Raw genomic sequence first — 25,180 nt, 5'->3', positions numbered from 1 at the left:
AATATAGCTGAATAAATTCAAGATTCAGTGAACATTTATATATACTGGGTGTGTGTGTGTGTGTATATATATATATATATATATATATATAATTTATTTATTATTTATTACCAATCATTTATATAGCACACACATATTCAGCAGCGCTTTACAGAGAATATTTGGTCATTCACATCAGTCCCTGCCCCAATGGAGCTTACAATCTATATTCCCTATCACATGTACATCATACACATTCATGCTAAGGTTACTTTGTGTTGGGAGCCAATTAACCTACCAGGATATTTTTGGATTGTGGGAGGAAACCGGAGTACCTGGAGGAAACCTATGCATGTATGGGGAGAATATATATAAAATGAAATCCACACAGTTAGGGCCAGGGTGGGAATTGAACCCATGACCTCCGTTCTGTGCAGCAGTAATGCTAACCATTAAACCATCTGTGCTGCCCCATATATATATATATATATATATCAATGTAATACTCTGGTTGGATAATATCACAATAAAATACGGTTCTTATAACTTCAACACTAAAGTTATACAATAAAATATAGTCTTACATTATATTAATAATGTGATTCCAAACCTAGTCCATTCCTTATACTGTATATGTCCAGTGCTATATAGTCCATTTGTTCAATATATTAGTAGAACTACAAGTCCCATATTCATAGTTTTATTGCATGAGCTCACTGCAGAAGTGATTCCTACCACTGCCATCCATTCTGAATGCAGCGGCGAGGCTAATCTTCCTCACTAAACCTTCATCATCTGCTGATCTGTCTATCAGTCCCTCCATTGGTTACCTGTTTTCTACCATATTCAACAGTATAAAATACTTTTACTCACACACAAGACCATTAACCAAAACTATAACCACATACATCTCTTTGCTGGTCTCAAAATATCACCCAAGCCGACCTCTCCACTCTGCACAAGATCTGCGTCTCTCATCCACTCATCCATTACTCGCTCCCATTCGCGATGGCAGAACTTTCTTCGAGCTGCACCCACTCTGTGGAATGCCCTCCCATGCACAATTATGCTTTTCTCTTAGGCAGGATGTAATGAAGTCTGTGTTCGGTGGCCGCGTGGGATGCCAGCCGAAATCTGATTTTTTTTTAAAGGGGCAATCATGTACAAGGCATGGTTTAGCCTTGTACATAATTGCCCTTTTAAAAAAAAAAAGTCAGAGTTTGGCCTCAGACTTCATTACATCCCGGCCCTAGTCTCCAAACCTTCAAGGGTTCAATGAAAACTCACCTCTTCAGGCAAGCTTATCAAATCCTGGAACTGCCCACATATTTAATTAATTCAATTAATTCGACCTATATGTATTCAATAGCGGCCGTTTTCACCCATGCCTTTTCATTTGTTTTTTTTGTCGAGTCAGCATGGGTGAAAATGGACCTAAAACCGAGCGAAAACGCCCGCAAATTCAACAAAATGCGTGTATCGACGGCAAATTCGCTGACCCACGTGGTTTTCGTCTGTGCCGGATTTTTCGACCAGTCGAAAAGACGGCACAGGCATTGAATAAGTTGAATGTAAATTTGACCTAAAAAGGGGCGGAAAGTAGTTTTTTCGATTGGGCGAAAAAACTGCACTAATTGAATACCCCCATATAGCCTTCATAAGCTATCCTACCCAATTACATCTCCTGTATACAGTTCACACATCTCAAATATTTGGTCTTTATTTACTTCACATCCTCCTGACCACTGGCCAACATTGCTGCGTGACTATATCATACAGCCCTTTGCAATCTGACTGGACCATTTTGCAATAGATAGCATCTATTCTTGTGTATCAATGCTTATTATCCCTATAGAGTGTAAGCTTGCGAGCAGGGTCTTTCTACCTCCATGTCTGTCTGTTGTTACCCGGTTTGTTCCTTCACTGTTTACAATTGTAGAGTGCAATGGAATATGCTGCGCTAAATAAGAAACTGTTATTATTAATAATAATAATAATAATAATTCTACATGCTATGTTTGAAAATTTACAGTTATGTGCTGTTTGGTTGGTACTTTATCTCCAAGGTTTGATACATCTCCTCCAATATGTGTGTACATGGTGATGTCCTTTGCATCAGTCCCTGTGTGCTAAATGAGCATTATGAAACTAATCTGTGTAATCATTTTTTTCAGAGCATTTGTGCCACAATCTAGGGCAAAGCTTCATCTGCCAGCAAATATAGGTATGTACTATTTACTGGAATAACAGTGGTGTATTATAAACATAGGCAAACACAGGAGCCATAACCCCCTATCCTATACCAGATTTAGGGGGACATCCAATTAGCCGTGGATGATAAGCCATCACGTGTCAGGGATTTTGTTTCACCTACCTTAGGCAGGCGAAAACCGAATCCCTAGAAACAGCCTTGTTTTCATGTGAAAACAAGGCTATTTCTACCAAAAACACACAGATTTCACTGAACCAGTGCGTTTTTGGGAGATAATGTATTTTTTTAAAGGCGACCAAATTGGATAGCCTGTAAAAAAATATTGGTGAAGCATCGGAAAAAAGTGCTTTTCGCAGCCGATGTTGTTTCACCTCTAATTGGATACCCCCCTTACTGATTGAATTGTGTGATAAAAAAAACTTTACTATACCATACATACAGAGCCATTCAAGGGTTGCTCTGTTAGGCTACGCACAGCCGCCAGTGTTGACATTACTGTTATGATGTTCCCTAATTTTTCAGGCTGGTAACTAGTTTTTATAATATTTTGTATGCACATTTTAACTTAACTTATTATATTAACGTTTATTAAACGTTATTATACTATTGCATCTCTATTCTTGTAATTTCTTATACTAGGTCTGACCCTACTGGCAGTGCATCATTAATGAGCCGATGCATCTGATTTAAACTAATTCTTCACACAATTTAATGTATCATGTATTAAGTGAAATATTTGCATGTGCATATACACTTCCCTCTGATCTGTATAATATATATTATAAAGACGGAATGAGCTGAATAGTGTAGTAGTAGTAGTAGTAGTAGTAGTAGTAGTAGTATATATTAAAATAACTACCCAGTAATATATACACTTAAAATAATCAGTGATTCAATTGGCTTATCTGATTAATGTTGGCTATGGAGCAGTAAAGATGACCAAAACTCGCACAAATTAGACAATCTGTGTACACAGCACTATTCATACGAGGTGAATTATGCCACATGCTCCAGGGGCAGCTGAACTGAAGGTGTATTGCTGTGATAACAGTTAGCGCCCCCTAGGTGCTCATCTCTGTCTCTACAGCGGCTAAAATCTCTGTAAGTGTTGAGAAGAATGAGGAGGGGGGGGGGGGGGCATGCTCAAGTGTGTTTTTGAAAACAAATTTTACTGTAATCTGTTATCACAGCAATAACATGACCAGGAACTATGCCGAATTGTACTCGGGCATTGCGTCATGACTTTAAACTGTCAGAAACAGTAGCCAGAACTTTATGGGCCCCGTAGCAACATTTTAAAGGGCCCCCTGTCCCAATGATTCTAGAGAGACACCTTTCTGCAGTAATTGTTAATTTCATGCTCCATAATAGTGCCCTAGTTTATTTTATAAACGATAGTAGTGCCTAGTTTATTTCTGAACCATAAATGTGCCCTAGTTCACATTATGTCACACTGTAGGGCTGTCCCAGTACGCAACATGCAACACAGTACCCCCAATTCACTTTATGATATAGTGTCCCCAGTTCATATTATGTCACATTACAGTGCCCCCCATGTATATTATGCCACACTATAGTGCCTCCACTTCATGGTGTGCCAAATTACAATGCCTCAGTTCATATTAAGTAACATTATAATGCTCTCCAGTTAATGTTATAACACATTACAATGAGCAGGTCCAGGGGCATAACTAGATATATTGTAGGTCCCAAGTCAAAAGTTTGTAAGGGCCCCTATATCACATGCAAATTGACAGGGAAAGTGGGCCCCTCTCAGCTCTGGGCCCCATAGCAGCTCCAGTGCCTGCACCTATGGTAGCTACACCCTTGGCTACTGCACTAATGAGACCGTAAGCCTTTAGTAAGGCACCATAGATTACAGTCTAGTTACCCCACACAGGATGCCCCTGTACAGGCGTCAGTTCTGCGCATGCCTCAAAAAGCTGGACTGGGGCTACAGGAGGATGGATTCCCAATGCTGGGAATACAGTGAAGCCTGACGATGACACCCTGCCTCCAAACTTTCTGCTACTACCAGCTATAAATCTACTAAGCTTTATACATAGGAAATAGATTCCTCTGAACAGCTTGCAGTTTTATGTAATGGAGATGTTAAATTAAAAACCTTTTCATCTCTCGTAATGAACCATCTAATTGTTGCACAAATGTTTGTTCTATTGATTTTTTTCTCTTTTTTTTTCATCTCCCTATCTCGTGAGCATAGAAACCATCAACCTTTTAACTCAGCTATGCCATCTGAATGTTCAATATTAAAACAGCTATGGTGTTTGCCTTGCAGGGGATTACACTGACTTCTATTCCTCTAAGGATCATGCTACAAACGTGGGGATTATGTTCAGAGGGAAAGAGAATGCTCTGATGCCAAACTGGTGAGTTCAAGTTAAGCTTGTGCACGTTCCCTGCTTCATGACGTGCTGGGAGGCCATCCATCTGTGTTCGCAGACATGGTCCCTTTTATTGGCACACAGTGATCCCACCAGTGTCATCTGGTTCAAAGCCACTAAATTGGAGTTTCAATGATTGGGAAATCATTTCTAGAGAAAATCCAACCATTAGAGAAGCTCCGTATTTAAAAAAAAATACTGACTCATTACACCAGTGTGGCAGTATAGATTTTGAGAGCATTATTATTATTATTTTTTTTTTTTTAATTCATATGTCCCATTTTATATGAAGATGCTCCCTGCTGAAGCAAGCCTATATTGAAGCTGTATTTAAAGTGTCTAATTGTATATGTTATCCCAGCGGTCACATGACCAACACTGACGATCCTGACAACGGACGGGGTAAGTATTCTACCACTCCCCCGTCCACCACCCTAACCTCCTGGGATGGCGGCTATGGCTAACCCTTTGGGGGTGGCGGCTATGGCTAACCACGCCCTAGTGGCTACCCCTAACCCTCCCCCTGGCAGTAACCCTAACCCGTACCCCGATACTCCCCTTCGAGATGTCAGCTGTCGGTGTTCCGGCACCAGTCTCCTGAGTGCTGTCGGGATTCCGGCGTCGGTCACATGACCGCCGGCATCCTGACTGCCGGGATACAGACGGCATCTCCTATCAAAAGAATATGAAAAGTAGATGTAGTCATAATGTCGATATTTACATTGTTGATATTCATAATGTAAACATTTTAATGTCGACGTTGAACATATCTCGTGTTCAGAATGCCGACGTGAAATGTGGACATTCAGTGCAGACTGGCATAAGAGGGTTAGGGTTAGATTACAGGAGGGGAGGGTTAGGGTTAGTAATGTTGACATGATGAACCCACACCCCTAGTGTAGAAGTCTGTACTCTCGATCTTCTACCTATCTTCCATATATTACAGTAGACCTTGATAGACTGCCTGAATGCCAATTAATGTAGCCGGTCTCTGCAAGACAGTGATCAGTGTGATGGAGAATCTGACATGTTTAATTCTTGTTTTTAGTCATAATGCAGCAGAGAGGTGAATGAAGTGTTTGCTAATCACGGCATTATCATTAGCAGATGTGGAACCGTTCTTTAAAAGTAATATACAGTAGATAATTGATTAGTTGAAAACAGGTGATGAGTTTGTAGTGTTTATTACAGTCTGTGCTAGATGGCAGACATTATTCTTATTACTGTACTTTGTTTTGTTATGATCATTGTTTTTTCCTTTTCCTTGTAAAAATTGAGGCATTTTTAGGTTTTTACCGATGTCACACTGTCACTCCATAGGTTGCATCTTCCTGTTGGTTATCATGGACGGGCATCTTCTGTTGTGGTATCTGGAACTCCAATCCGGAGACCAAAGGGGCAAACAAGGCCAAGTGATGGTAAGATGTCCATTGGTCTGGGTGAGTTTTCTAAATCTCCTTATTTACCCAACTGATATATTTTAATCTTTCTTGTTGTAGACAAGCCGCCAATTTTTGAGGCCAGCAAACTCCTGGACATTGAGTTGGAAATGGTGAGAAATGTTTTTGAGTTTTAGGCAACGCGCTTTTCTCCAGTTCAGGTGTTGGGGTGCTGAGGACAAGTAATGCCAGTACTGGCCAGCAATATGTTTCAAAGGGGTGCGTTTAGTATCCCAGCAGTCATATGACTGATGCCGGAATCCCGACACCACTCAGAATCACGGCGCCGGAACACTGACTGCCGACATCCCAAAGGTAAGTATCAGGGTCCCTGTTAGGGTCCAGGGGTGTTAGGGATAGGCACTGGGGAGGGGGAAAGTTGGCCCTAGACACCAACCCCGGTATCTTAACCCTAATGCAAAGTGAAAAAAGTTTTTTTGAGAATTTTGCTAATTTATTAAAAATAAAAAACTAAGAAATCACATGTACATAAGTATTCACAGCCTTTACCATGAAGCTCAAAATTGAGCTCAGGTTTTCACTGATCATCCTTGAGATCTTCCTACAGGTTAATTGAAGTCCACCTGTGGTAAATTCAGTTGATTGGGCATGATTTGGAAAGGCACACACCTGTCTATATAAGGTCCCACAATTGACAGTGCATGTCTGAGCACAAACCAAGCATGAAGCATGAAGTCAAAGGAATTGTCTGTAGACCACCGACAGGATTGACCTTTTGACCTGTTGACCCAATGACCATGTCGACATAGTGACCCTGTCGACCTAATGCACATCGACCAATGGCGGTCGACCTAATGACTGTCGATCTAAGTTGTATCGACCCAGCGATCCATACCCGGAGTAGATACAGCGTGACTGACAGCTTGGCAGCCTTGCTGTACAGAAATGATCTGTGTGGATTGGTTGTTGCACACCCAGGGTCCTGACCTTTGTCAGTAGCTCTAGATACGCCTGTCTCAGCTTTTTGAACTGTCTCCATATGTGCTTTAATCCATATTATTCGTAAGCATTACTGTCCTTCACAGGCTTTCTTTGTGGGCCCTGGAAATGCTTTAGGAAAACCAATTCCCATTCAGAAGGCTGACGAGCACATCTTTGGCATGGTATTAATGAACGACTGGAGTGGTAAGGATCTCAGCAGCCTTTGTGCATGGAGAATGTGTGCGTATTGTAGAATATCTGCAAGATATTGCTCCCAGTGCCATAGATAAAGAATGTGCTGCATGCATAGATTTCAGATCCCTGTGGCTTTCCTCTCCCCATGCTTTTAATAAGTGATTAAGATTAGCGGTGGAAAGGAGGAACCCAGCTCACAAACAGGGAGGGCCTGGATGTCTTCTTGGACAAACGAACACTACTTGAGATTTGCAAGTGCAAAAATATGCAAATGTCAACTTGTGCATTCCTCTTGTGTACGTCCATGTGAAAGACTGAGCAACCCCATAAACCCCTTCTCTGAAAACAAACAAAAACCATATACACAATCACATATTTGGTTTCTCTATAATCTTTAGAAGTTGCAGAGTAAAATGATGGGCACATTTCATGTATTGGATACTTTTTGCAAATTTAGGGCCTGATTCAGAACTACAAAACAGAGGTGACACGCTTTCTTATTGAGTAATGGATCCAATTGTCACCCCCTCCCCGTCTCCAAATGCCCCTCTGCCTGTCAGTCAGGCTCGGGCTTAGGGGGCACTGCATGTAAGGATGCAGGACCCGTTCTGCACATGCGCAGTGCCTCCACCCCTGGGTTCCCGTACAAGTCTGAATTAGACCCTTAATTATGGAAAGAATTCAGTGATATTATTAATGCCTACAAAATGCAGAGTTCATGTATGATATATTATAATGTACTGTATAGAGCTACTGTATGTTTAAGAACTGAGTTTGTCTCATGTAAATGAAATAGAGTACACGCATTGTGTCAGTAAACACTGATGAGCCTACTGAAGCTTGGGTCACTCCACCATACCTCCCAACATCTCTTTCTTCCAGTGATGGACATCTTCGAGTGCCGAAGGCGTGCGCCCAAAATTAGGGGATGTAACCTCGCAGGTAGGGGTGTGGCTTTGCAGCAGGAGCCACAATCGCAAGCCACGCCCCTATTTTCATCACTATGGGGGCATGAACAGCGCTCAGTGAGCTGCTAACCATGCCTCCTGTCCCTCTCTGCCTGCTCAGTGACAGAGGGGATCTCCCAACTGCCCCCCCCCACCGCGAGACACTGCGACCCGTGGGTGGGATAGCGGGAGAGACAGTGATAAACAGGATTGTCCCGCCAAAATCGGGATAGTTGGGAGGTATGCTCCACAGGATAAATTGTACAGACAACTAAAGAAAGCTATAGTTCCTTGGTTTCAAAGCTTGGTGTTCTCCAGGGATTTCTCACCTCTGAGCTCTTTAGCAGGGGTGTAGCCAGAATTTTGTGGGCCCCATAGCAACCTTTTGAAGGGGCTCCCGCCCCAATGCTTCTAGAGAGACACTTCTCTGCAGCAGTTGTTAATGTTATGCCCTATAATAGTGCCCTAGTTCATTTTCTGAACCATAGTAGAGCCTTATTTAATGTTATGCCCCATATAAGTGCCCTAGTTTCTTTTATGAATCACAGTAGTGCTAAGTTCACCCTATGTCACATTTCAGAGCTGCCAGTACACATTATGCCGCACAGTACCCCCAATTCACATTATGATATATAGTGCACCCCGTTCATATTGTGCCTCATTACAGTTCCCCGGTTCATATTATATAACATTAAAATGCCCTTCAGTTCATTTTGTACCACACTACAATGAGCAGGTCCAGGGACATACCTAGATATATTGCAGACCCAAAGGATAAAGTTTAAAAGGACCCCTACGCACCACCCAATGGCGAAAAATATATATAACATTTGTAACTGTGGCAGGGAAGGTGGGCCCCTCTCAGCTCTGGGCCCCATAGCAGCTGCACTGTCTGCACCTATGGTAGCTACGCTCTTGCTCTTTAGAGCCCTCGCAAGCTAGCGTTGTATTAAATGTCATTGACACCGTATGTCATACATGATCACATTTGTCATGTAGTGGTCAATGAGTGCACAGACTCAAGGGAGGCAAATATCAATGGAGGATAATTAACACCAATGAATAAAGTGCATACCTCCCAACATGACCCTCTCCAGGAGGGACAGAATGCTCTGCTCCTGGACTTCCCTCTTAATTAATGATTGCCATCACCTGTGCTGAAACACCTTTCTGATCCATTAACCGGTTCAAAACAGCTGTTGGCAATCATAAATTAAAAGAAAAGTCCAGAAGCAGAGCATTGTGTCCCTCCTGGAGAGGGTCATGTTGGGAGGTATGAAAGTGGAACAGGCAGTCTCAGAAAACAAGAGCTGCAAAACAAACACTCCTGACAATCAAGAGCAAGTGATAGTGCACATTGTGTTTATACACTTACATAAAGCCAGTACAACATGTGCTTTGAAGAAGTGGTGAGTTTATGGCATTCATGTGAACTTGAGTTTTCCGGAATGTCAGTGTTTAGTTGTGTTACCTCATACAACCAATAGGTGGTGCTAAGTGCTCTGTATAAGGAGCCAATGTATGCTGCACTATTTAAAAACTGTGAGGGATAATGTTACTAAACCATTACGCCTATAACCAGTTTTCCAACAGTTAGGGTAAATTATTTTTATTCCTGAAAAGCAATTTTAATAAAATATGTTTATTATTTGCTACTGCGCGAAATACCCCTTACTGCGCCTCGTGCAAGCCAGTGTGTGCAATGGCGTATGCGGCTGCCTTTGCGTATTACATTGCTTTGACTTGAGTCAATCCATGGGTGTTTCAGGGTGCAGTCAGTGGGAGGTGACCTAAAGTGATAGCAAAACAAGGAGGTATCATAGGTGTGCTATGGGAGCATCATGGGACTGTTTTGGCATGCGGCTGCCATCTTGCCACAGTGGCCATATTCTGAGAAGATTATCGGATCCCCAAGCGCACTTGAGCATCGCTTAGTTATAGGCAAATTGGGCGACGCAGGATTTTGTTCAGTCTGTCGCATGAAAGTACACGAGGAATGATCACGTTGAAATCTTTTCGCACTTGCGAATCCGTGATAAATCGCAGCCGAGCATAATTTTCATGCACTTTTGCATTAGACCCATAGGCCTCAATTCTATCAGAGAGTTTATTATAATTACATTTATTTCCTTTATCTTTCTCTCCCACATTCTATTATTATTTGTTTTCCATGAACTATAACTCATCATTCTCCTCATAGCTAGAGACATTCAGAAATGGGAATATGTTCCGCTTGGGCCATTCTTGAGTAAAAACTTTGCAACCACTATATCTCCATGGGTTGTACCCATGGAAGCCCTGATGCCGTTTGTGCTGCCAAATCCAGTCCAGGTGAGTGGAGGCAGGATGACCGTTTTCTAGTCACATTCATTTACCTGCTTATGCATGCCATCTTGCAAATTGTTAGTTAATAGGTGCTTTATATTTCTGGCTTCTGTTTGTGTTTTTATTTTTTTCACTTTATACTACCAGGCACAGTTGACTGATTTTATTGCTCTTGGATATTGCGCAGCTTTTCTCTGTGCCTTAGATACAATTGATCACAAGTTTATGAAGTGTCATGATGCATGCTTCAAACATGCCAGCAACAAATCCAGCTAGATCACATACAACATACATGCCTACTCTCCCAGAACAGCTGGGAGGCTCCCAATTCTCAGGTGGTGCTGATTTGTATCATCGTAGCCACGCCCCCTGCTTTACAACGTCTGTAATATTAGCATACTGTAGTGGGGGGGCAAAATGATGCAATCATGCCGTCACACCACAGTACCGCCCACCTATGTCATACCATGCCCCCCCTCTGCCGACCTGGTTGGTCCCTTTTGGAAGGGGCAGGTAGATAGTCTGCAATTACTGTAGAAGTTACATATTAGACATACTGTACAGAAGGAAAGCTTATGTATATGAAGCTATGATCTCAAGCAAATGTTGTGCTTTCAACTGAACATATAATAAAACTGGGTCTAGAGCAACAATTGGTAACATCTATTAGTTTCTATGGATAAATGAATGTTATTTCTGTGCTATATTGATGTTATGTGGTTTATGGCATCCTGTTAGACAAGCCCACATACTCTGTCCATTGCTCACCATTCATTGATTGTTGTCTTCACATCATTTTCTTGCAGGATCCTGAGCCAATGCCGTATCTCCGGGATGAGAGTAATTACACATTCAATATTAACTTATCTGTCTGCCTTCAAGGTAAATTGCATTGACTAATAAATCCTCATTATTGATCACTGTGGGTGTTGGAAAGAAAAATGAGGAGGTTTAATCTGCGGCTCCTGCATCATCTGACTGCCTGCTCTCCCTCCTCCTGGTGCAGATTCCACAGTGTGAGCAGGGAAGCACTATGGTCTCAGGGTCTGTCCCACCACAGTAAAGGTGGGTACACACCTCTACAACCTACAATTGTCACCTGTTCTCCTGATAGTGAAAGAACGGGCTGACGATTTGTGTAGGTGGGTATGTAGTGCCGATGAAGGAGTGTTAGCTGATAAACGGTTTATAACACTCCAGCAATGACCGGGATCAGGTGGGCGAATCTTATGTACAGTTTCATTTTTAAGGGGCCGACCACCCCCATCCCATAGAAGCCCATACACACCCATACACACTATGCTATGTTTGCACAGTGTGTACGGTGCTCACAGGCAGCTGACAGGGGGCCAAACTGCGGACACACAGCATGGCTGATGGGGAGAGTTTACCCTGATCAGCCGCTGATTGTATAGGTGTGTGTACCCACCTTTAGACACATGGGCAGAGCCGGCCATAGGCATAGGCAAACTAGGCAATTGCCTAGGGCATTTGATGTGCCTAGGGGCATCAGCAGCTTCTGCTGATTAAAATGATATGCGGCATGCCTATATTCTGTATGTAGCATTTCATATGCAGATACAGCCACAGTCTCACACAGTATATAGGCATGCTGCATATCAGTTTAATCAGCAGAAGCTGCTTGTGCATCCTAGCCACATAGCAATGCAAATAAGATGCATTTTCATAAAAAAAAGGTGCCCAACGTTAGCATTGATGCAAGATTTGTGAGGACACATTTGTATCCAAGCAGAGGCAGAGGTCACGGTGTTAGTGGAAGTGTGAGTGCTGTGTGCATGTGAGTGGGTTGGTTGTGCAGTAGTGTTCAGAATATGTGTAAGGACCATTATGTGTGTCATGTAAAAATGCATTAATAATGTGCAACATATGTGTAAAGGGCCACTATGTGTGTCATTATGTGTATAAGGGCATTAATAATGTGCGGCATATGTGTAACAGGGTACTACTGTCTGTGTGTCATTATGTGTATAGGGGCACTAATAATGTGCAGCAAATGTGTAGGGGCACTATGTGTGTTATTATGTGTATTAGGGCATTAATAATGTGCGGCATATGTGTAAGGGACATTATGTGTAAAAGGGCATTAATAAAGGTTGTTATAATGTGTAAGGTGCATTATGTTTATAAGGACATTAATGTGTCTCATATGTGTAAGGGGCATTACTGTGTGGAATTGTGTATAAATGCATTACTAAGGTGTGCCATTATGTGTATAAGGTGCTCTACTATGTGGCGTTGCATACAGAAAGGGCACTACTGTGCCGTCTAATGTGAATAAAGAGCAATAAGGTGTGGTGTAATGTGAATAAGGAGCAATTCAGTGTGATGTAATGTGAATAAGGGGCTCTACTGTGAGGAGTAACGTTTATAAGGTAAAGTGATACTACTGTGGGATGTAATATGAATTATGAACACTATCGCAAGATAAAATGTGAATAAAGTTGCAGTACTGTGTGGCGTAATTGGAATTGGGTTTACTATTGTGTGTCCATGCCCCTTCCCAGCAAGAAGATGCCCCTTTTTGGGCTGTGCGTCAAATGTGCGAACTGTTCCTATTTAAAATATAGGGGGTACAAGGCCTGCTATGGGTGAGGGGTGATGGTGCTGGGAAAGAGGTGCAAGGTCAGAGGCAGAACCAGCGGTGGTGCTAGGGGGCACCAGCCAAAATCTTGCCTAGGGCATCATATTGGTTAGGGCCGGCTCTGCACATGGGAGCATATGTAATAGGGTCAGGGCCGCCGAGAGTGGGGGGAGCGGGTACTAATTACCCGAACTTAGTGGGGGGGGGGGGGGGGGCAGGTTCACCGCACTTCCCCCTTCTTTACCAGGCAGCAGCAGCATAAGCTCTCATCTTGTCAGCACAGCACTCGCTGCAGTGTGTTGGGCTGCAGTGAGGCTAATGCTGCTGAGTCTCTGCATGTGGCTGTGTAGGTGGGGGGAGCAATCACACTGATTGCGCTACCCCCTCGAATTGCCCCTGGCTGAGTAGCTCATGGAGCCCCTCTGCCCGGCTCTACAAAGATTTTTTTCACTATGGTGGCGTGGCCACATTTCCCCAAGATAAGGACACAAGCCCAAAATTTTACCCAGGACTGGCAGACCTCTCGACAGCACTGAATAGGGTCCGAGAATGCTGGAAGTGAGGGATGCTGGCCGCAAAACCATGCCTTGTAAATGATTGCCACTTTAAAAAAGCGTCTGAGATCAGCCGGCATCCTACTCCTCTGGGAAACTCAGACCCTATTACATATGCCCCCATGGTATTTGTATAAGACTGTGTAGACTGTTTTTCTTCAGTACAATATAACATAAATTAGATAGATTTTATATATATCCATTTCCTCTTTTTGCCTGATTTAAAGCCTGACTTAAAGATATACGCTAATGCCACTGAAGCTGTGTTTGGACGCTATGGCTGTTGGATAATAGGCAAGTGCCACTGTCGCTCGAACTTGTATGGAGATGTCCACTAGAGGTGTCCCTGAACTGCCACTTGCGTACAAAGGCACAACCATCGTATGCACATCAGTCAAACATTGGCTGTCTGCGTAACTCTGTGGTGGCACAGCATGGCCGCTGGAAGTTAGATGCTAGAGCCCTTGTAAATGTGTACGAGATGGCAATCGCAAGCTGTGGCACCCCCCGAAACCCCCCATAACACTCCTGCATTTGAGTCATTGGTTCTGTCACTCACTTTGCAGATAAATCCTCATTGTCACTATCGTTGCAAGACATCGCAGCACATGTGTGACTTATGTGCATATGCAAAAAAAAAAACGCTCAATTGCATACAAAAGCACCATTGCGATCATGGAAACATAAGTAATTTTTCTTCCCCATGTGAGAGAGAGAAGTAATGGGTTTAACAAGCGTCACCCCCCCCCCCCCCCCCCAGTAAGGGCAGCCAGTCTGTAGGCTGAACCAATATTTATGGGAGGGCAGCCTGTCAGCTCACTATTATTATTTTTTATTTATATGGCGCCACAAGGGTGCTATGTAGTGATGTACATAGGGGACAGCATACAACAACAGTAATACATGGGTACATTAGAGATACACAGACTAATATACATTTTCACATTAAACATAAATACTCATGCCCACCTATTACATAATTATGTGTAGGAGTGTGGGGAGATAAAGATTAAGAGTGCCCTCTCCTGGGGTAGATGGGCATGTCCAAACACACAGCAGCCAGGAAACAGCACACCAGTCCAGGGTTTTTGTGCAATCTAGCTAGTAGTTAGTTTTATTGTGCAGTTCAGAAAATCTAAGACATAAAAAGAAATCTTAGCCCATCTGGGCTCTATCTACCAAACAGAGTCCATCTCTCAAAAGATGGTAGAACCTAATGCCCCTACCACAAACATAGGCATATGCAAAGTACTCACGGTCATTAAATCACAGTGTCTCATAACAAACTTACTGCCTGTTCCCCGAGGTAGTGAGATACTGAGTAAAGCCCTTACACAATGGATGGAGACTGCCTTCTCTGTCTCCATCCATGCCCCCAGGAACCCTTAACCGGTTTTTACTAAAGCCCAAAATCTAACAAAGTCTATTTTGCAGAAACAGACATTTTCCTGGGGGTTTAAATCATATAGGTCAGAAACCTGGGACAAGCGTATCTCCTATTTATAAATTTACCAGTGCTTTTATCACAAGGAGATAGTAGGAGAGTGGGCCCTGCTAGTGAGAGTATATGAGCAGACACAAAGAGAGAGCAGGGGCAAAGCTGTGGCATAGAGACTAGGAACTAGTGTCTCACTACTTCATTGTTCTGGTTCCTACTTTATTAATAGACTGCATTCTAATTGTTCAGGCTACAGATTGACTGCCTCCGCTGTGTGTAGGTGATGGCTGCACTATGTGTCTGTTTTATTGTCTGTGCTCTGTAAAAAAAGAACTGTTATTCATAAGCATCTACAATAATAGTTTGTAATCGTTTGTAACAGGAGATGGTATGAAGGAGGCTGTGACTATATGCAGATCTAACTTCAAGGTAAGTGGTCCATGAAGTTCTTGATTTACACCACCCCCTCCTCCCGGGGCTACTTTTTCTATGCTGCTTGCAACCCCATACTTTGGCAGGACTCCATGGCTCCACCCAGTGGAGGCTTCTGCCCTTCTTGATGAGGGTAGCTGCCCGCTGTGCTGCAGTTTGAACGGTCAGAGTTATGGACTGCCAGTATTACCCTGCTTGCCGGGTCCATTGCACATGCACAATGGATCTGGCAGACGCAGAGATTGGTGCATGCGCACAAACATCGGCAGACTGGCGCATGTGCATGCACTGGACTCTGGAGATTGCCGCTGGAAAGCCAGGGTAGTGGCTTTCCACTAGAAGCTCTCTCTGTTATTCACAGTCTGGACTGGTGGTCCCAGGGACAGAACCTCCACCCCACGACAGTCCTATGTGTGTGTGTGTGTGTGTGTGTGTGTGGGGAGGGGGGGTTTAAAGCCCTGAAACCCCTAGATAACATATGCCACTGGTACCAACCAACACCAGTATTTTTATGATAATTAATTCTTAACATTCATTATGATGTGCATGGTAAGTAGAGTGTTGGCCCTGTTACTCTGCTGCCTAAGACCGAGTCTGTACTATCCTCACACACTGCTCACTGGACTTTCTGTTTTACAGCACATGTATTGGAATATGAAGCAGCAGCTGGCTCATCATACCGTGACAGGCTGTAATGTTCGCCCTGGGGACCTCTTGGCATCTGGAACCATAAGTGGACCGGTAACCATGAACTATCCTATCTATAGCCTTTGGTTAATAAAGGTGATGTGATCAAAATACCAGCAGTCGGGAACCCAACAGTCAGGAGACCGACAGTGGGATCCCAATGGCCAGAATCCCAAAACATGCCGGAGGTTAGCACTAGGGTAGGGTTAGACTGGGGGGTGGGGGAGGTTAGGGTTAGGCTGGGTTCTAAAAGGTGGCACTGACGTTTTGGAGCCCATAACAAACCATTCATCCTGTTTTACTACACTTTCTAGGCTTTGGCAGATGAAATGGTATTAACAGCTGGTCAGCGTGATTGCTGCAGAGAACTCAAACCTAGTATATTGTGGTTTCCAACAAGGAGCAGAGAAAATTATTAAAAATGCTACTGATCTCTTCAGTTGAAGGGTATCTCCATTACAGCTAAAGGGGGCACCATGGGCGAGTTCTGACTGCTGCATAGCAGCTGACTGTAACTTCTTTCCAGGGGTGTGTATAGCCACCTGCTCAAGGAAACTCCACATACACCCTGCTATATTTAAATAAATACAATTCTAATCATATAAATCATGTCCTCTCTCTGTGGATAGGATTACATACAATTATGTCAGGTACAGTCATCTGCCTTATTGCAGAAACAGAAGATGTATACAATATTTTCAGTGTTTACAGTATTTCATCTGCTCTCATTATGAGAAGAGTCCATAATTTTTGTTATTATACAAAGTGGAATGTATATCACTTAATAAAATAGGATTTTGGTTACCTACCGGTAAATCCTTTTCTCGTAGTCCATAGAGGATGCTGGGGTCCACATTAGTACCATGGGGGCATAGACAGGTCCACTAGGAGCCATTGGCACTTTAAGAGTTTGAGAGTGTGGGCTGGCTCCTCCCTCCTATGCCCCTCCTACCAGACTCAGTCTAGAAACTGTGCCCGAGAAGACGGACATCTTCGAGAGAAGGATTTAACACAGATAGTGGAGAGATTCATACCAGCTCACACATACAAGGCACATCAAGCTAACTTAGCTTGAAAACTCAGCAGCAACCACTGAAACAGTGCTTAACAAGTAACAATGCAGTACGTAACTAAAAACAAAGTTGTACTGAATCAGATAACAATTGCAGGAAAGCGAAGCGCTGGGCGGGCGCCCAGCATCCTCTACGGACTACAAGAAAAGGATTTACCGGTAGGTAACCAAAATCCTATTTTCTATTACGTCCTAGAGGATGCTGGGGTCCACATTAGTACCATGGGGATGTACCAAAGCTCCCAGAACGGGAGGGAGAGCGCGGAGGCTCCTGCAGAACAGATTGACCGAACTACAGGTCCTCAGAGGCCAAAGTATCGAACTTGTAGAACTTTGCAAACGTGTTCGACCCAGACCAAGTTGCTACTCGGCAAAGTTGTAACGCTGAGAAACCCTGGGCAGCCGCCCAGGAAGACCCCACCTTACGAGTAGAGTGGGCCTTAACAGACGTAGGACACGGCAAACCTGCCGTAGAATACGCATGCTGGATAGTGAACCTAATCCAGCGAGAGATTTACTGCTTAGAAGTAGGACACCCAATTTTCTTGGGATCATACAGGACAAACCGAGAGTCCGATTTCCTGTGACGAGCAGTCCTCTTCACATAGATTTTCAAAGCCCTTACAACATCCAAGCACTTTGATGAAATTGAGGAGTCAGTGGCAACTGGCACCACAATAGGTTGGTTGATATGAAATGCCGACACAACCTTCGGAAGAAACTGCTGACGTGTCCGAAGCTCAGCTCTATCTTTATGGAAGATCAAGTATGTGTTTTTACATGACAAAGCCCCCAACTCCGACACACGTCTAGCAGAAGCTAAGGCCAACAAAGTGACAGCCTTCCACGTGAGAAACTTGACCTCAACCTCCTGTAGAGGCTCAAACCAGTCCGACTGGAGGAACTGCAACACCACGTTAAGATCCCAGGGCGCCGTAGGCGGTACAAAGGGAGGTTGGATGTGCAGAACTCACTTCAAAAAAGTCTGAACCTCAGGGAGGGCAGCCAACTGTTTCTGGAAGAAAACGGATAGGGCCGAAATCTGGACCTTAATGGATCCCAACCTCAGACCCATATCCACACCTGCTTGCAGGAAGAGGAGAAAACGTCCCAGTTGAAACTCCACCATAGGAAACTTCTTGGACTCACACCAAGATATGTATTTTTTCGAAATACGATGGTAATGTTTAGACATTACTCCTTTCCTAGCCTGTATCAGGGTAGGAATAACCTTGTTCGGAATGCCCTTCCGAGCTAGTATCTGGCGTTCAACCTCCATGCTGTCAAACACAGCCGCAGTAAGTCTTGATAGGCGAACGGCCCCTGCTACAGCAGATCCTCCCGAAGAGGAAGAGGCCTCGGCTCTTCTAGCAGTAGATCCAGAAGATCCACATACCAAGACCTTCTTGGCCAGTCTGGAGCAATGAGGATCGCTTGAACCCTTGTTCTCCTTATGAGCTTTAGCACTCTTGGAATGAGTGGGAGTGGTGGAAACACGTACACTGACTGGAAAACCCACGGAGTCACTAGGGCATCCACCGCCACTGCTGGGTCCCTCGACCTGGAACAATATCGCCGAAGCTTCTTGTTGAGACGAGAGGTCATCATGTCTATTTGAGGTACACCCCAAAGATCTGTTGCCTCCTTGAACACCTCCGGATGGAGACCCCACTCTCCCAGATGGAGATCGTGTCTGCTGAGGAAGTCTGCTTCCCAGTTGTCCACTCCCGGAATGAAGATTGCTGATAGCGCCAACGCATGTTTTTCTGCCCAGAGAATGATTCTTGTTACCTCTGACATTGCAGCTCTGCTCTTCGTTCCGCCCTGTCGGTTGATGTAAACCACTGTCGTTACATTGTCCGACTGCACTTGAATGGCCCGATTTCTCAGAAGATGGGCCGCTTGGAGAAGACCGTTGTAGACGGCTCTTAGCTCTAGAATGTTTTATTGGCAGGCCGGCTTCCAGACTTGACCACTTTCCTTGGAAGGTCTCCCCGTGAGTGACTGCGCCCCAGCCCCGGAGACTTGCATCCGTGGTTAGAAAGATCCAGTCCTGCGGCCCTCCAGAAGGTGAGGCAGTTGCAACCACCAGAGGAGTGAAATCCTGGCCTTTGGTGACAGACATATTCTCTGGTGCATATGTAGATGGGATCCCGACCACTTGTCCAGGAGATCCAGTTGGAAGGACCGAGCATGAAACCTCCCGTACTGTAGAGCCTCGTAAGAGGCCACCATCTTTCCCAGAAGGCGAATGCACTGATGAACCAACAATCGGGCTGGCTTCAGGACATCCCGGACCATTGTTTGTATCACCAACACTTTTTCCTCTGGAAGAAACACCCTCTGCACCTCCGTGTCGAGGATCATTCCCAGAAAGGACAACCTCCTGGTTGGTTCCAAATGTGATTTTGGAAGATTCAGGATCCAACTGTGTTCTCTGAGCAGGTGGGTCATGAGAAGAATGGACTATAACAGCTTCTCCTTGGACGCCGTCTTTATCAGCAGTTCGTCCAGATATGGAATTATGTTCACCCCCTGTCTGCGGAGAACCATCATTTCAGCCATCACCTTGGTGAATACGCTCGGTGCCGTGGAGAGGCCAAATGGCAGGGCCTGGAACTGGTATTGACAGTCCAACAGTGCGAATCAGAGATAAGCTTGATGCTGCGGCCAAATCGGAATGTGGAGGTACGCAACCTTGATATCCAGGGATACCAGAAATTCCCCCTCTTCCAGACCTGATATCACCGCCCTTAGAGACTCCATTTTGAACTTAAACTCCTTCAAAAAGGGATTCAGCGATTTTAGGTTTAGAATGGGCCTGACCGAACCATCCGGTTTCGGTACCACGAAAAGGTTCGAATAGTAACCTTTGTTTTGCATATGAGGAGGGACCGGTACAATAACCTGTGCCTCCACCAACTTCTGGACGGCTGCCTGCAGGACCGTCCTGTCTGCCAGCAAAGCCGGCAAGCCTGATTTGAAAAATCGGTGAGGAGGGAGATCTTGAAATTCCAGTGTGTACCCCTGGGACACAATATCTTGCACCCAAGGATCCAGGCCGGACGACACCCAGACGTGACTGAAATGCCTGAGTCTCACTCCCACCGGCCCCACCTCCTGGGCATGCAGTCCACCGTCATGCGGAGATCTTTGGTGTACCTGAAGCAGGTTTCTGTTCCTGGGAACCTGCAGCAGCAGGTTTCTTGGACTTGGGCCGACCTCCCCGAAAGAAGGTGTTGGACGGCTTGGCCTTTCTGGGCTTGGCAGGCCGAAAGGGCTGTGATGCAGTTGAAGAAAAGGGTTTCTTCGGAGCAGGTGCAGCTGAGGGAAGAAAAGGTGACTTACCCGCCGTAGCCGTGGAGATCCACGCATCTAACGCTTCCCCAAAGAGAGCCTGACCAGTGTAGGATAGGGTCTCAACACTTCTCCTGGATTCCGCTTTGGCAGACCACTGGCGCAACCACAGTCCTCGACGAGCGGAGACAGACATGGAAGAAATTCCCGTAGCCATGGAACCCAGGTCTTTCATGGATTCTACCAAAAATCCTGCCGAATCCTGAATGTTACGTAAAAACAATTCAACATCACATTTCTCCATAGTATCCAAATCTTCAAGTAACGTGCCTGACCACTTTTACTATAGCTTTGGCAATCCAAGAACTGGCAATAGTGGGACATAGTATTGCCCCAGAAGCCGTGTACATGGATTTGAGCGTATTATCAATTTTACGATCAGCTGGCTCTTTCAAGGCGGTAGATCCTGGAACAGGTAAAACCACCTTTTTTGAGTGTCTGGATACTGACGCGTCAACAATGGGCGGGTTTCCCCATTTTTTTCTATCCTCTACCGGGAAAGGAAATGCCACCAGAGCCCTTTTAGGGATCTGGATTTTTTTTATCTGGGTTTTCCCAAGCTTTTTAAAAAATAGCATTTAATTCCTTTGATGCAGGGAAGGTTAGCGAGGCTTTCTTATTCTCAGTGAAGTAAGCCTCCTCAACCTGCTCCGGTGTTGTATCAGCAATATTCAACACATCTCTAATAGCCTCTATCTGCACCCCTTTAGCAAGAGATGCGGCCCCCCGCAACATATCCCCACCACCATCTGTAGTGTCAGAATCGGTATCTGTGTCATCTTGCATGATCTGTGCAAGAGCACGTTTTTGGGAATATACAGCGGGGAGCCCTGAGGTACCAGAACTGGGCCAGACTGCCATAGAGTTATGTAAAGCCTGAGTTGCAGATTCATTCTGTGCAACCCTATTTGAAATCTGAGAAATCATAGATTTGATAGAGGATAACCACTCCGGCTGCCTTGCTGGTATCTGTGCTAAACCAGTGCAATCCTGATTACATGGAATGGGATCATCCTGAGAGGACATATCCTCTGCAGCATATGACACGGAGTCCCTGGACCTAGCTTTATGGAGACCACAGACACTACACACACACACAGGGGGGTATATTTACTAAGGTCCCGATTTTGACCGAGATGCCGTTTTTTCTTCAAAGTGTCATCTCGGTAATTTACTAAGCAAAAATCACGGCAGTGATGAGGGCATTCGTAATATTTTGGAAGTCCTAGGAAAAAATCACGAATCAATACACCATCGGTCAAATACGCCTGCAATTTGGTAGAAATCGGGAATTTACTAAAAAGTGCAAATCACAAACACTGCCGACAATAGCCAAACACTGCCGTGCAGAAATACAAATCGTAAAAAAGTGCTAAAAAAAAACAGACCTGCTTTTTTATCCCGTGTTTGGATAGGCATGCAGGGATCCATGAGATCCGTGCATGTTTATCAGTGGGAAGGGGATGGGAAAGTGTTCATTTTTTGAAAAAAAATTGCGTGGGGTCCCCCCTCCTAAGCCAAACCAGCCTCGGGCTCTTTAAGCCGGTCCTGGTTGCAAAAATATGGGGAAAAAATTGACAGGGGTTCCCCCATATTTAAACAACCAGCACCGGGCTCTGCGCCTGGTCCTGGTTCCAAAAATACGGGGGACAAAAAGCGTAGGGGTCCCCCGTATTTTTGAAACCAGCACCGGGCTCCACTAGCTGGACAGATAATGCCACAGCCGGGGGTCACTTTTATACAGCGCCCTGCGGCCGTGGCATTAAATACCCAACTAGTCACCCCTGGCCGGGGTACCCTGGAGGAGTGGGAACCCCTTCAATCAAGGGGTCCCACCCCTCCAGCCACCCAAGGGCCAGGGGTGAAGCCCGAGGCTGTCCCCCCCATCCAATGGGCTGCGGATGGGAGGCTGATAGCCTTTGTTGTAAGTTATGAATATTGGCCCTCATTCCGAGTTGATCGGTCGCAAGGCGAATTTAGCAGTTACACACGCTAAGCCGCCGCCTACTGGGAGTGTATCTTAGCATCTTAAAATTGCGACCGATGTATTCGCAATATTGCGCTCACAAACTACTTAGCAGTTTTAGAGTAGCTCCAGACTTACTCTGCCTGTGCGATCAGTTCAGTGCTTGTCGTTCCTGGTTTGACGTCACAAACACACCCAGCGTTCGCCCAACCACTCCCCCGTTTCTCCGGCCACTCCTGCGTTTTTTCCGGAAACGGTAGCGTTTTCAGCCACACGCCCATAAAACGCCGTGTTTCCGCCCAGTAACACCCATTTCCTGTCAATCACATTACGATCGCCGGAGCGAGGAAAAAGCCGTGAGTAAAAATACTATCTTCATAGCAAAGATACTTGGCGCAGTCGCAGTGCGAATATTGCGCATGCGCACTATGCGGAATTTCACTGCGATGCGATGAAAAATACCGAGCGAACGACTCGGAATGAGGGCCATTGTTTTTAGTAGCAGTACTACAAGTCCCAGCAAGCCTCCCCCGCAAGCTGGTACTTGGAGAACCACAAGTACCAGCATGCGGCGGAAAACCGGGCCCGCTGGTACCTGTAGTACTACTACTAAAAAAATACCCCAATAAAGACATAACACACACACCTTGAAAGTATAACTTTAATGCATACATACACACCACCATATACACATACTTACCTTATGTTCACACGAGGGTCGTCCTCTTCTCCATGTAGAATCCATGGTGTACCTGTTGAAAAAAATTCTACTCACCAAATCCAGTGTAGAGGGCTCCTCGGGTAATCCATTTGTAATCCACGTACTTGTAAAAAAAAAAAAACGGACACCCGACCACGAACTGAAAGGGGCCCCATGTTTTCACATGGGACCCCTTTCCCCGAATGCCAGTAACCCCCTCTGACTTATGTCTAAGAAGGTTTCTTCAGCCAATCAGGGAGCGCCACGTTGTGGCACCCTCCTGATCGGCTGTGTGCTCCTGTACTGTCTGACAGGCGGCACACGGCAGTGATACAATGTAGCGCCTATGCGCTCCATTATAACCAATGGTGGGAACTTTGTGGTCAGCGGTGAGGTTACTTTCGGTCACCCGCTGACCACAAAGTTCCCACCATTGGTTACAATGGAGCGCATAGGCGCTACATTGTATCACTGCCGTGTGCCGCCTGTCATACAGTACAGGAGCACACAGCCGATCAGGAGGGTGCCACAACGTGGCGCTCCCTGATTGGCTGATGGAACCCTCTTAGACTTAAGTCAGAGGGGGTTTATGGCATTTGGGGAAAGGGGTCCCATGTGAAAACATGGGGCCCCTTTCAGTGCGAGGTCGGGTATCCATTTTTTTATTTTGACAAGTACGTGGATTACAAATGGATTACAAGCAGAAGAGCCTTCTACCCTGGATTTTGTGAGTATAATTTTTTCAACAGGTACACCATGGATTCTACATGGAGAAGAGGACCGACCCTCGTGTGAACATAAGGTAAGTATGTGTATATGGAGGTGTGGATGTATGCATTAAAGTTATACTTTCAAGGTGTGTGTCTTATGTTTTTATTGGGGTATTTTTTTAGTAGTAGTACTACAGGTACCAGCGGGCCCGGTTTTCCGCCGCATGCTGGTACTTGTGGTTCTCCAAGTACCAGCTTGCGGGGGAGGCTTGCTGGGACTTGTAGTACTGCTACTAAAAACAATATTCATAACTTACAACAAAGGCTATCAGCCTCCCATCCGCAGCCCATTGGATGGGGGGGACAGCCTCGGGCTTCACCCCTGGCCCTTGGGTGGCTGGAGGGGGGGACCCCTTGATTGAAGGGGTTCCCACTCCTCCAGGGTACCCCGGCCAGGGGTGACTAGTTGGGTATTTAATGCCACGGCCGCAGGGCGCTGTATAAAAGTGACCCCCGGCTGTGGCATTATCTGTCCAGCTAGTGGAGCCTGGTGCTGGTTTCAAAAATACGGGGGACCCCTACGCTTTTTGTCCCCCGTATTTTTGGAACCAGGACCAGGCGCAGAGCCCGGTGCTGGTTGCTTAAATATGGGGGAACCCCTGTCAATTTTTTTCCCATATTTTTGCAACTAGGGCCGGCTCAAAGAGCCCGAGGCTGGTTTGGCTTAGGAGGGGGGACCCCACGCAATTTTTTTTTTAAGTTTAAACATTTTTATTTTTTTTTTACAAGGTGCACAATGAAGCCCAGCACGGATCTCTCAGATCCGGCCGAGATTCATTGTATTAAAGTCGGCAGTGTTTTACAAGTCACTCACGTAAAACACTGCCTAAAAAAACGATTGACATCGACATCGGAAAAACCGAAAATGCAGAATACGGCAGCTTAGTAAATTAGTCGTAATCAATTCAAAAAGTTGCATATTTACACTTTCGATGTCATTCGTGATTGAACTTTGACCTCAAACGGAAAATTACGAATGTTAGTAAATTTACCCCAGGGTAGGGCAGACAGAGTTTCACCCCCAAGGATGGCAAGAGAGACACAGAGATTGGAGCCAACCCACACACAGTGCCTTTTAGGCAAAAGGTGATCCCCTACCAGCGCTGACTGTGCACCTTAATAGGTCACACAGTCTGTATTTAGCCTCCCTTCCACCTT

General features: G+C 45.1%; 1 protein-coding gene across 1 annotated transcript in view; it reads left to right on the top strand.

Moving 5' to 3' along the window:
- Positions 1–25,180, top strand: part of FAH (fumarylacetoacetate hydrolase) — a 63,826-nt gene that overhangs the window by 21,509 nt on the left and 17,137 nt on the right. The window contains exons 4-12 of the mRNA XM_063925462.1: positions 2,154–2,203; positions 4,491–4,581; positions 5,917–6,014; positions 6,096–6,148; positions 7,082–7,181; positions 10,320–10,450; positions 11,251–11,326; positions 15,421–15,467; positions 16,110–16,211. Of these exons, the coding sequence (XP_063781532.1) occupies positions 2,154–2,203; positions 4,491–4,581; positions 5,917–6,014; positions 6,096–6,148; positions 7,082–7,181; positions 10,320–10,450; positions 11,251–11,326; positions 15,421–15,467; positions 16,110–16,211 (748 nt within the window). The remainder of the gene's footprint in view (positions 1–2,153; positions 2,204–4,490; positions 4,582–5,916; positions 6,015–6,095; positions 6,149–7,081; positions 7,182–10,319; positions 10,451–11,250; positions 11,327–15,420; positions 15,468–16,109; positions 16,212–25,180) is intronic.

This window comes from Pseudophryne corroboree, chromosome 6 (assembly GCF_028390025.1).
Source record: "Pseudophryne corroboree isolate aPseCor3 chromosome 6, aPseCor3.hap2, whole genome shotgun sequence".
Classification (NCBI taxonomy): domain Eukaryota; kingdom Metazoa; phylum Chordata; class Amphibia; order Anura; family Myobatrachidae; genus Pseudophryne; species Pseudophryne corroboree.
The sequence above is the reverse complement of the archived record's forward strand: the minus strand, read 5'-3'. Positions and strand labels throughout refer to the sequence as shown.